Here is a 12,013-nt window from a genome sequence, read left to right on the forward strand (position 1 = left end):
TTCCAATTTGTTATGAAAATGTTTTGAAAAATGAACTTGACGTTGAATCAAGCGTTTGGAATTCATTATGAAAATAGTGAGTGAAGGATGGACGTGAGAGATAGAATGAAGTTGAGAAGAGAATGGAGAAGAGATGTGAATGATGGATCTTGGAGTGGATGGAGAGTTCTTGACGTTGGATCAAGCATTCACGTTGCAATGGTGAGAGTTTTATTCGGAAAACAACTTGGCGTTGAATCAAGTACCTTTTGTTTCTTTTGAAATGCTTTGTTTATCGTTTTGTATTTTATCTTTGATTATTAACATGCATGGTAAACTAACTAGAAAGCGATAAAGCTAAGCTATTACATGATTAGGGGGAGGGGGAACATTTGACCCACAATGGGGGGATGGATCCACACTATACAATGCAAAGACATGAAAAGAAAACTACACTTTACAAATTATAAAATAAAAATAAAAGGAATAACTTGGAGAATGTTTGGATCTCTCATTCACATGTCACCATAAAAAAATAACAAGTGGTTAGTATGCATTAATAAAATGGAATTAAAAATGCTAATGAGATGGTATAATGAAATGATATGGTATAGTGATCATGGTGAACGAACATGTGCCAAATTAAATTGAAATAGAATTTTCAATTTATCCATGAACCACAAACAAAACGTAACCGAGTCATAATGAGATTAATCGTGTATATGAAAATAAACATGGAAAAATCAAATGAAATTCTAAACATATCATATTAACAGAATTAGAACCACAAAGAAATATGGATAAACACCAACCAAAATTAATATGGAAATCAAGTATTTTTTTGGGATTTTTTTTATTAGAGGAACAAATCAATTAGTCTTAATAATGATAAATTCTAATTCTAGTCTAGTTTCTACATGAAGACTATTTTTTATTTGTTTTCTACTCATGGAAATCGACAAATAAAATTAAAATATTAAAGAATTAAATTGCATGGAAATACCAAGATGATCAAAAGAAAATACCAAAATAAATTAGCATGGGCCAGAAGGTGCAAACTCTGGAGTATGGTGCAGGAAGTAGTTTCAAGCGCATGGGCCTACATGATGAAGGCCCATGGAAATTCACCCTGGCAGGGGGTGTAAAACGAAAATAGGCGTAATGGCCACAAAATCCTGGTTAGGGTCCAATCTGTTGGGCCCATCAGCACTTGGCCATGAGAAGCCAAACAACTCACACACAGGAAAAATGAATCAGCACGTCTGACACATGGCATCTCTTGATTGGATGCCGACATAGAATTGAAAATAAGGCATACATGCCAGATTTCTCATAACTCCGATTTATGCTTCCGTCGCCCTCGCCGTGGACCGCTGCGCCGGAAATCTCTTCCGGCGGCGGTGGTCACCAGAAATCAGAATCAAATACACCACTAGCCTCACCTCCACCTCCTGATTCCAAATCCCTCATTAATTACTCATGATTTTAAGCCTAGGTCTCTAACCGGATTGAAGACTGTCAAGAAACCTAGAGGTTCATAATCAAATTAAATGACGACTATGCCGTGATTCAGTCTGAAACCTTAGGGTTATTGGTGCCCGATCTCCTATCAACCTACTGATGACAAAAAAAAGTATAAACGGTGAAGTTCATAATTCTTACCGGAGTTTTTTTGACGGCGACGAAGTTTCAGGTACGTCTGGTGCTTCCTTCGCTTCTGCTTGAATCTTATACTTCCTCCCCTTTCTTCTTCTCGTTTCTACACTTTCCTGGACACACTTGAGAGGTTGTTGTGAGGTAGTAGATGGATGCGAATTGATCGGAGATGAGGATGAGCGTTGAGATGAGAGAGTGAAGGTGAACACTGATCGACGATGGTGAATCAAGCTTCGTTCAGTGGATTGTGATTGAAGTTTGAGTTCAGAGAGAGTGACGATTCTGGAGATTGTTGATGGTGGAGAGCTTGAGAGGATTGAAGGTTGTGAGATTCCATCCCTAAAATAGTGAGAGGAGAAGTGAATTTATAGAGTGCAGGTTCGAATCGGAGGGAGGGTTAGAGTTAGGCTTGGAGTTTGTTAGATTAAACTCACTAAGTTGGTCACAAACTCAGTTAGTTATTGGACACTTACTCAGTTAGTTATATGATTGTAACTTGGTTAGTGATGAATGTAGAAAGAAAAAAATAATTCGTGAATGACTGGTTTAATAAGTTTATAAAGGAATGAGTTAGCAACAGGGTCCAAACTCAGTTAATAAGTTAGTTCCACCAAATCCCAAGTTGGCCAGGACCTAATTCTATTAGTTATTTAGAATGAAAGTTATTTAGGTTTGTAGTTTTTTTTTTAGTGTTAATTTTGATAGCCTTTGGTATTCGTGTGGTAGTTTGATCGCAGTTTGGTTCAATTTTGTTGCCTTCTGATATGAACTGTTATTACTACAGGGAAATGGAATCATCGTTGATGTTGCAACTCGAGTTAGATTGCTCATTGTCGTCGTATGCACTTCCGTAACGTGTGATTCACTTGATGCTTGCAGGTTAATGCTGCTATGATGAACGCTACTTGTGGCTTTGTTAGTGTTCTTGAGGGGATGGGGTTTAGTGGTTGTAATTTTGGATGCGGGGCCATCGCCGTTAAGTCAAGCCAGCGACAAGCTAAAGCATGGCAAATAACAGCAAGGTCGTCATTCAAAGAAGGTTGTAACGATCGAATAGAAGGCTCACGCCTACAAAGAGCAGGTTAAACATTACTTGCTCACACATGGAGGCTTAAGCTTCGCTCACTGTAGAACGGAAGTAACATGTCCTTTTCAAAAGGTTTTGAATAGAGTGCACTAAGGCAAAAGATGATTTGATTTGTTGGGGTCGATTTTATGCATGGAGACAAGCATTAGACCCTTGGCTAGATACAGTCAACGGTCCAATAGCTTGGGAGTTGAGAGGACAAGGTTGTCCTAACCACTATTTTTCGTCCAAAAAAGAGATTTGATTCTGAAAGGAGTTTGGCAAGTCTAATCGTTGGAACTTAGAGGGCGACAAGTATTCGGCCCTTGACTAAGTACGGTCAACGATCGAAGTACTTGGGAATTGAGAGAACAATGAAGTCCTAACTATTCTTTTTCATCCTCATAGAACCTAGATCTAACTTGTTTGATTCATTAGATGTGTTAAGGGGGGAACGTCAAGTGTCGGGTCTTCAGGCTAGGTACGACCGACAACCCAATTACTTGAATGTTGTGTACAAACACGTACACCAATTTTGCATTCCAATTTGTTACGAAAATGTTTTGAAAAATGAACTTGACGTTGAATCAAGCGTTTTGAATTTATTATGAAACTAGTGAGTGAAGGATGGAGGTGAGAGATAGAATGAAGTTGAGAAGAGAATGGAGAAGAGATGTGAATGATGGATCTTGGAGTGGATGGAGAGTGCTAGACGTTGGATCAAGCATTCACGTTGCAATGGTGAGAGTTTTATTCGGAAAACAACTTGGCATTTAATCAAGTACCTTTTGTTTCTTTTGAAATGCTTTGTTTATCATTTTGTATTTTATCTTTGATTATTAACATGCATGATAAACTAACTAGAAAGCGATAAAGCTAAGCTATTACATGATTAGGGGGAGGGGGAACATTTGACCCACAATGGGGGGATGGATCCACACTATACAATGCAAAGGCATGAAAAGAAAATTACACTTTACAAATTATAAAATAAAAATAAAAGGAATAACTTGGAGAATGTTTGGATCTCTCATTCACATGTCACCATAAAAAAATAACAAGTGGTTAGTATGCATTAATAAAATGGAATTAAAAATGCTAATGAGATGGTATAATGAAATGATATGGTATAGTGATCATGGTGAACGAACATGTGCCAAATTAAATTGAAATAGAATTTTCAATTTATCCATGAACCACAAACAAAACGTAACCGAGTCATAATGAGATTAATCGTGTATATGAAAATAAACATGGAAAAATCAAATGAAATTCTAAACATATCATATTAACAGAATTAGAACCACAAAGAAATATGGATCAACACCAACCAAAATTAATATGGAAATTAAGTATTTTTTTTATTAGAGGAACAAATCAATTAGTTTTAATAATGATAAATTCTAATTGTAATCTAGTTTCTACATGAAGACTATTTTTTATTTGTTTTCTACTCATGGAAATCGACAAATAAAAATAAAAAATTAAAGAATTAAATTGCATGGAAATACCAAGATGATCAAAAGAAAATACCAAAATAAATTAGCATGGGCCGGAAGGTGCAAACTCTGGAGTATGGTGCAGGAAGTAGTTTCAAGCGCATGGGCCTACATGATGAAGGCCCATGGAAATTCACCCTGGCAGGGGGTGTAAAACGAAAATAGGCGTAATGGCCACAAAATCCTGGTTAGGGTCCAATCTGTTGGGCCCATCAGCACTTGGCCATGAGAAGCCAAACAACTCACACACAGGAAAAATGAATCAGCACGTCTGACACATGGCATCTCCTGATTGGATGCCGGCATAGAATTGAAAATAAGGCATACATGCCAGATTTCTCATAACTTCGATTTATGCTTCCGTCGCCCTCGCCGTGGACCGCTGCGCCGGAAATCTCTTCCGGCGGCGGTGGTCACCAGAAATCAGAATCAAATACACCACTAGCCTCGCCTTCACCTCCTGATTCCAAATCCCTCATTAATTACTCATGATTTTAAGCCTAGGTCTCTAACCGGATTGAAGACTATCATGAAACCTAGAGGTTTATAATCAAATTAAATGACGACTATGCCGTGATTCAGTCTGAAACCTCAGGGTTATTAGCGCTCGATCTCCTATCAACCTACTGGTGACAAAAAAAGAATAAACGGTGAAGTTCATAATTCTTACCGAAGTTTTTTTGACGGTGACGACGGCAACGTAGTTTCAGGTACGTCTGGTGTTTCCTTCGCTTCTGCTTGAATCTTATACTTCCTCCACTTTCTTCTTCTCGTTTCTACACTTTCCTGCACACACTTGAGAGGTTGTTGTGAGGTAGACGATGGATGCGACTTGATCGGAGATGAGGATGAGCGTTGAGATGAGAGAGTGAAGGTGAACACTGATCGAAGATGGTGAATCAAGCTTCGTTCAATGGATTGTGATTGAAGTTTGAGTTCAAAGAGAGTGACGATTCTGGAGATTGTTGATGGTGGAGAGCTTGAGAAGATTGAAGGTTGTGAGATTCCATCCCTAAAATAGTGAGAGGAGAAGTGAATTTATAGAGTGCAGGTTCGAATCGGAGGGAGGGTTGGAGTTAGGCTTGGAGTTTGTTAGATTAAACTCACTAAGTTGGTCACAAACTCAGTTAGTTATTGGACACTTACTCAGTTAGTTATGTGATTGTAACTTGGTTAGTGATGAATGTAGAAAGAAAAAAATAATTCGTGAATGACTGGTTTAATAAGTTTATAAAGGAATGAGTTAGCAACAGGGTCCAAACTCAGTTAATAAGTTAGTTCCACCAAATCCCAAGTTGGCCAGGACCTAATTCTATTAGTTATTTAGAATGAAAGTTATTTAGGTTTGTAGTTTTTTTTAGTGTTAATTTTGATAGCCTTTGGTATTCGTGTGGTAGTTTGATCGCAGTTTGGTTCAATTTTGTTGCCTTCTGATATGAACTGTTATTACTACAGGGAAATGGAATCATCATTGATGCTGCAACTCGAGTTAGATTGCTCATTGTCGTCGTATGCACTTCCGTAACGTGTGATTCACTTGATGCTTGTAGGTTAATGCTGCTATGATGAACGCTACTTGTGGCTTTGTTAGCATTCTTGAGGGGATGGGGTTTAGTGGTTATAATTTTGGATGCGGGGCCATCGCCGTTAAGTCAAGCCAGCGACAAGCTAAAGCATGGCAAATAACAGCAAGGTCGTCATTCAAAGAAGGTTGTAACGATCGAATAGAAGGCTCACGCCTACAAAGAGCAGGTTAAACATTACTTGCTCACACATGGAGGCTTAAGCTTCGCTCACTGTAGAACGGAAGTAACATGTCCTTTTCAAAAGGTTTTGAATAGAGTGCACTAAGGCAAAAGATGATTTGATTTGTTGGGGTCAATTTTCTGCATGGAGACAAGCATTAGACCCTTGGCTAGATACAGTCAACGGTCCAATAGCTTGGGAGTTGAGAGGACAAGGTTGTCCTAACCACTATTTTTCGTCCAAAAAAGAGATATGATTCTGAAAGGAGTTTGGCAAGTCTAATCGTTGGAACTTAGAGGACGACAAGTATTCAACCCTTGACTAAGTACGGTCAACGATCGAAGTACTTGGGAATTGAGAGAACAATGAAGTCCTAACTATTCTTTTTCATCCTCATAGAACCTAGATCTAACTTGTTTGAATCATTAGATGTGTTAAGGGGGGAAAGTAAAGTGTCGGGTCTTCAGGCTAGGTACGACCGACAACCCAATTACTTGAATGTTGTGTACAAACACGTACACCAATTTTGCATTCCAATTTGTTATGAAAATGTTTTGAAAAATGAACTTGACGTTGAATCAAGCATTTTGAATTTATTATGATACTAGTGAGTGAAGGATGGAGGTGAGAGATAGAATGAAGTTGAGAAGAGAATGGAGAAGAGATGTGAATGATGGATCTTGGAGTGGATGGAGAGTGCTTGACGTTGGATCAAGCATTCACGTTGCAATGGTGAGAGTTTTATTCGGAAAACAACTTGGCATTGAATCAAGTACCTTTTGTTTCTTTTGAAATGCTTTGTTTATCATTTTGTATTTTATCTTTGATTATTAACATGCATGGTAAACTAACTAGAAAGCGATAAAGCTAAGCTATTACATGATTAGGGGGAGGGGGAACATTTGACCCACAATGGGGGGATGGATCCACACTATACAATGCAAAGGCATGAAAAGAAAACTACACTTTACAAATTAGAAAATAAAAATAAAAGGAATAACTTGGAGAATGTTTGGATCTCTCATTCACATGTCACCACAAAAAAATAACAAGTGGTTAATATGCATTAATAAAATGGAATTAAAAATCCTAATGAGATGGTATAATGAAATGGTATGGTATAGTGATCATGGTGAACGAACATGTGCCAAATTAAATTGAAATAGAATTTTCAATTTATCCATGAACCACAAACAAAACGTAACCGAGTCATAATGAGATTAATCGTGTATATGAAAATAAACATGGAAAAATCAAATGAAATTCTAAACATATCATATTAACAGAATTAGAACCACAAAGAAATATGGAGCAATACCAACCAAAATTAATATGGAAATCAAGTATTTTTTTGAGAATTTTTTTTATTAGATGAACAAATCAATTAGTCTTAATCATGATAAATTCTAATTGTAATCTAGTTTCTACATGAAGACTATTTTTTATTTGTTTTCTACTCATGGAAATCGACAAATAAAAATAAAAAATTAAAGAATTAAATTGCATGGAAATACCAAGATGATCAAAAGAAAATACCAAAATAAATTAGCATAGGCCGGAAGGTGCAAACTCTGGAGTATGGTGCAGGAAGCAGTTTCAAGCGCATGGGCCTACATGATGAAGGCCCATGGAAATTCACCCTGGCAGGGGGTGTAAAACGGAAATAGGCGTAATGGCCACAAAATCCTGGTTAGGGTCCAATCTGTTGGGCCCATCAGCACTTGGCCATGAGAAGCCGAAAATTTTACCCTATACCCCTACAATTGTACCCATACCCCTACATTTAAATTTTTTTGACCAAAATACCCTCATATAAATAGGGTATATTTTCCGTTTCAATTTTTTTTACCATTTTCGTTGAAGACTTCCGGAGAAGAATTTTTTTTGGCGTTTTTGCATTGTATACCGGAACACTTAAGAGTAAGTCTTCCGGTTTGAAAAGTGTATACCGGAACACTTCTCTAAAGTGTTCCGGTTTGTTGTTTTTATGGACACTGAACCGGAAGTCTTCTAGAAAGTCTTCCGGTTTGTATACTTGTATACCGGAACACTTTCTTCAAGTCTTCCGGTTTGGATGATGTGTACCGGAACTCTTCTTTGAAGTGTTCCGGTACGTAATTTTTTTTTTTTTTTTTTAATTTTAATTATTTTTTTTTACATTATTTTTGCAGTGGTTCGAAGAAGAGGTGCAGATGGCCGGATTCCAGTCCGCACGTTAGACCGGGGTGCATCTTCATCTGCAGCTGCAGCTGAGCCGACTGGATATCCAGGAGGGCCGTACGATACATCGCTTTTGGTGAAGTACGAGCATCATGTTGCTCGACATATATGGTTCGGTGAGGTAAGTAAACGGACTAATCCATTGCAGCTTAATGCCCTTTTCCCAACAACATCTAATGACCTAAATCGTCTCCACAACTCATCCATTGCAGCTGTCATATCCACCTCTGATCCATCATCTTCACCTATCTCTAACTCAACTTCCATAGTTAGTTTCCTCCAATGAACATGAACAGCATCAATGGGTATCGGTATACCACCTACTCTGTATCTTCCTAACTCACAAGCACAAGGTAACCCATAAGATGTTCTAAGAGTACAACCACATATTTGCCTGTTAGTTCCAACATAATCAACTCTCAATAACTCTTCAGCAATACGTCTCAAAGCAGCTCGAGATACGGAACCACGCAAATAACCATAAAAGGGACTTACGTGCGCGTTCTCAACTTCGTAAAAACTCTTTTGAAATGAAGCTCTAATGTTTCCCAGTTGTAACCTCAAGTTGTTATTCATGGCTTCCCAACATTTGACCATGTCACCTATACTGTTTCCTAACATCTGCTTTAACTTCCAATGAGCAGATTCAACCCTAAAAATATCAGATATAAAAAATACCATTAGATATTGAAAATATCAAGTATTAAAAATATCAGATATTAAAAATAACACATCAAAAAACATAAAAAAAATATCAAATATAAAATTATAAGACGTACCGATTAGTCGTTGTGTTACCCAAATGTAGGACTCGATTAATCCATGCTCCAACAAATCTATGCCTATGTGGAGTCAACCATGTGTCTTTCACATAATTAATAAATCCACTATAATCAACACATGCTTGCTCAAGTTGATGCAACCGCTGACCATACTCAACCTCATCACTAGCCCAGACAACTTCCATCCATAATGTGTCTATCGTCTTTTGCAGGTCATTCACCACATGTTGTTTGCATTTGGCACCAACGTTTTTGTTAATGTGAAATCTACATAGCAAATTAATCGAGTTGGGAAACACAACTTCAATTGCTTTCATCAAAGCAAGATCTCTATCTGTCAAAATCACTTGTGGACACATGTCTTTCTTCACAAACAACTCTTTTAATTTCTCCAATACCCAGCAAAAATTCTCTGTTTACTCAGACTCCATATATGCAAATCCAACAGCAAAAGTCAACTCAGTCGATGTCATGCCAACAATTTCAAACAAAGGTTGTCTATATTTGTTTGTCTTGTAGGTGCTATCCATAACTAACACAATCGGAAATATATTCAACAACTTCACTGAATCAGGATGTGCCAAAAATATCTCTCTCACCACTTCCGAGTCATCCTTTTTTCTACTCCAATACACATATCCTGCATCCTCAATAAGCTTAAACAGATGTTGTATCTCACTCCTTGGACCTCTTATCTCTTTTTCTATCACACTCTTATGCTTGTATACTTGCGTAATACGAGTGACATTCTCAGGAAACTTGTCTTGCAAGGAAAGCAAAATGTTTCTAGGTGCTACATGTCTCTTTGCCAAATCAGCGACATGTTGCTTCTCATCTGTGGTCAACCTACCAATAAACAAATGACCTTCTAATCTATCAGGTAAACCATGATTATGTAACCCACATTTTACATCAATCTTCCAACCAGATCCATCTTTCGCCGGAGTCGACCTGATTTTAAATGGACATCCACATTTCTTGGACGCACTTTGGGTACCACTATCACTAATCTTGTGTTTCCCACCTTTATCACAGCCAAATATTATTTTGTTACTTCTCCCTCTCTTCCCCGTTTCAGTATCTGAACGACTGATAATAACAGTTACTTTATTGTCGATTCCAACCTCTTTAATCCATCTGATAACCTCTTCTCGTGTACCAAATCTTTCCGTCGTCATAAACGCATCAGTAGTATCTACACATATTTTGGGAAGATTTTTCATTTCTGTAAAAAAAATAAAAATAAAAAAATTAAAAAAAAAAAAAAAAACACGTACCGGAAGACTTAAAGAAAGACTTCCGGTACACAAAAAAAGCAAACCGGAACACTTCTCCAAAGAGTTCCGGTATGCAAATTTTTTTTGAAATTTTTTTTTATGTGAACCGGAACTCTTTCCTTAAGTGTTCCGGTTTGCTTTTTTTGTGTTCCGGAAGTCTTCCCAAAAGTCTTCCGGTTTGAAAAAATACATATCGGAAGTCTTTTTGCAGGTGTTCCGGTGCGAGGGGTGTGAAAGTGTAATTTTTGTAATTTTCAACTGAATGGTAAAAATGAAATGGTAAATTGGTTAAAACCAATTAAGGGTAAAATGAGAATTTTTAAATTTTTGTAGGGGTATGGGATTAATTGTAGGGGTACAAGGTAAAATTTTCTGAGAAGCCAAACAACTCACACACAGGAAAAATGAATCAGCACGTCTGACACATGGCATCTTCTGATTGGAAGCCGGCATAGAATTGAAAATAAGGCATACATGCCAGATTTCTCATAACTCCGATTTATGCTTCCGTCTCCCTCGCCGTGGACCGCTGCGCCGGAAATCTCTTCCGGCGGCGGTGGTCACCAGAAATCAGAATCAAATACACCACTAGCCTCGCCTTCACCTCCTGATTCCAAATCCCTCATTAATTACTCATGATTTTAAGCCTAGGTCTCTAACCGGATTGAAGACTATCAAGAAACCTAGAGGTTTATAATCAAATTAAATGACGACTATGCCGTGATTCAGTCTGAAACCTTAGGGTTATTAGCGCTCGATCTCCTATCAACCTACTGGTGACAAAAAAAGAATAAACGGTGAAGTTCATAATTCTTACCGGAGTTTTTTTGACGGTGACGACGGCGACGAAGTTTCAGGTACGTCTGGTGCTTCCTTCGCTTCTGCTCGAATCTTATACTTCCTCCCCTTTCTTCTTCTTCTCGTTTCTACACTTTCCTGCACACACTTGAGATGTTGTTGTGAGGTAGACGATGGATGCGACTTGATCGGAGATGAGGATGAGCGTTGATATGAGAGAGTGAAGTTGAACACTGATCGGCGATGGTGAATCAAGCTTCGTTCAATGGACTGTGATTGAAGTTTGAGTTCAGAGAGAGTGACGATTCTGGAGATTGTTGATGGTGGAGAGCTTGAGAGGATTGAAGGTTGTGAGATTCCATCCCTAAAATAGTGAGAGGAGAAGTGAATTTATAGAGTGCAGGTTCGAATCGGAGGGAGGGTTGGAGTTAGGCTTGGAGTTTGTTAGATTAAACTCACTAAGTTGGTCACAAACTCAGTTAGTTATTGGACACTTACTCAGTTAGTTATGTGATTGTAACTTGGTAAGTTAGTTATGTGATTGTAACTTGGTTAGTGATGAACGTAGAAAGAAAAAAATAATTCGTGAATGACTGGTTTAATAAGTTTATAAAGGAATGAGTTAGCAACAGGGTCCAAACTCAGTTAATAAGTTAGTTCCACCAAATCCCAAGTTGGCCAGGACCTAATTCTATTAGTTATTTAGAATGAAAGTTATTTAGGTTTGTAGTTTTTTTTAGTGTTAATTTTGATAGCCTTTGGTATTCGTGTGGTAGTTTGATCGCAGTTTGGTTCAATTTTGTTGCCTTCTGATATGAACTGTTATTACTACAGGGAAATGGAATCATCATTGATGCTGCAACTCGAGTTAGATTGCTCATTGTCGTCGTATGCACTTCCGTAACGTGTGATTCACTTGATGCTTGCAGGTTAATGCTGCTATGATGAACGCTACTTGTGGCTTTGTTAGCGTTCGTGAGGGGATGGGGT

General features: G+C 37.9%; 1 protein-coding gene across 1 annotated transcript; it reads right to left on the reverse strand.

The window, feature by feature from the left end:
* Nucleotides 1–7,408: 7,408 nt before the first annotated feature.
* On the reverse strand, nt 7,409–11,575 carry LOC127128017 (uncharacterized). Its single transcript, XM_051057276.1, has 3 exons — nt 11,043–11,575; nt 8,946–10,173; nt 7,409–8,818 (listed from the first exon to the last, which is right to left on the reverse strand). The coding sequence occupies exons 2-3, from the start codon at nt 9,305–9,307 to the stop codon at nt 8,257–8,259; spliced, it is 924 nt and encodes a 307-aa protein (XP_050913233.1). The 5' UTR covers nt 9,308–10,173; nt 11,043–11,575; the 3' UTR covers nt 7,409–8,256.
* Nucleotides 11,576–12,013: the final 438 nt, after the last annotated feature.

The sequence above is a fragment of the Lathyrus oleraceus genome, chromosome 3, assembly GCF_024323335.1.
Source record: "Lathyrus oleraceus cultivar Zhongwan6 chromosome 3, CAAS_Psat_ZW6_1.0, whole genome shotgun sequence".
Classification (NCBI taxonomy): Eukaryota; Viridiplantae; Streptophyta; class Magnoliopsida; order Fabales; family Fabaceae; genus Lathyrus; species Lathyrus oleraceus.

Bases quoted from the DNA above. Each gene is read 5' to 3' on its own strand.
- LOC127128017 (XM_051057276.1), bottom strand. From the start codon at position 9,307: ATGTGTCCACAAGTGATTTTGACAGATAGAGATCTTGCTTTGATGAAA. The intron at 8,819-8,945 runs GTACGTCTTATA...TGATATTTTTAG, and splicing joins GGTAACACAACGACTAATCG to GGTTGAATCTGCTCATTGGA.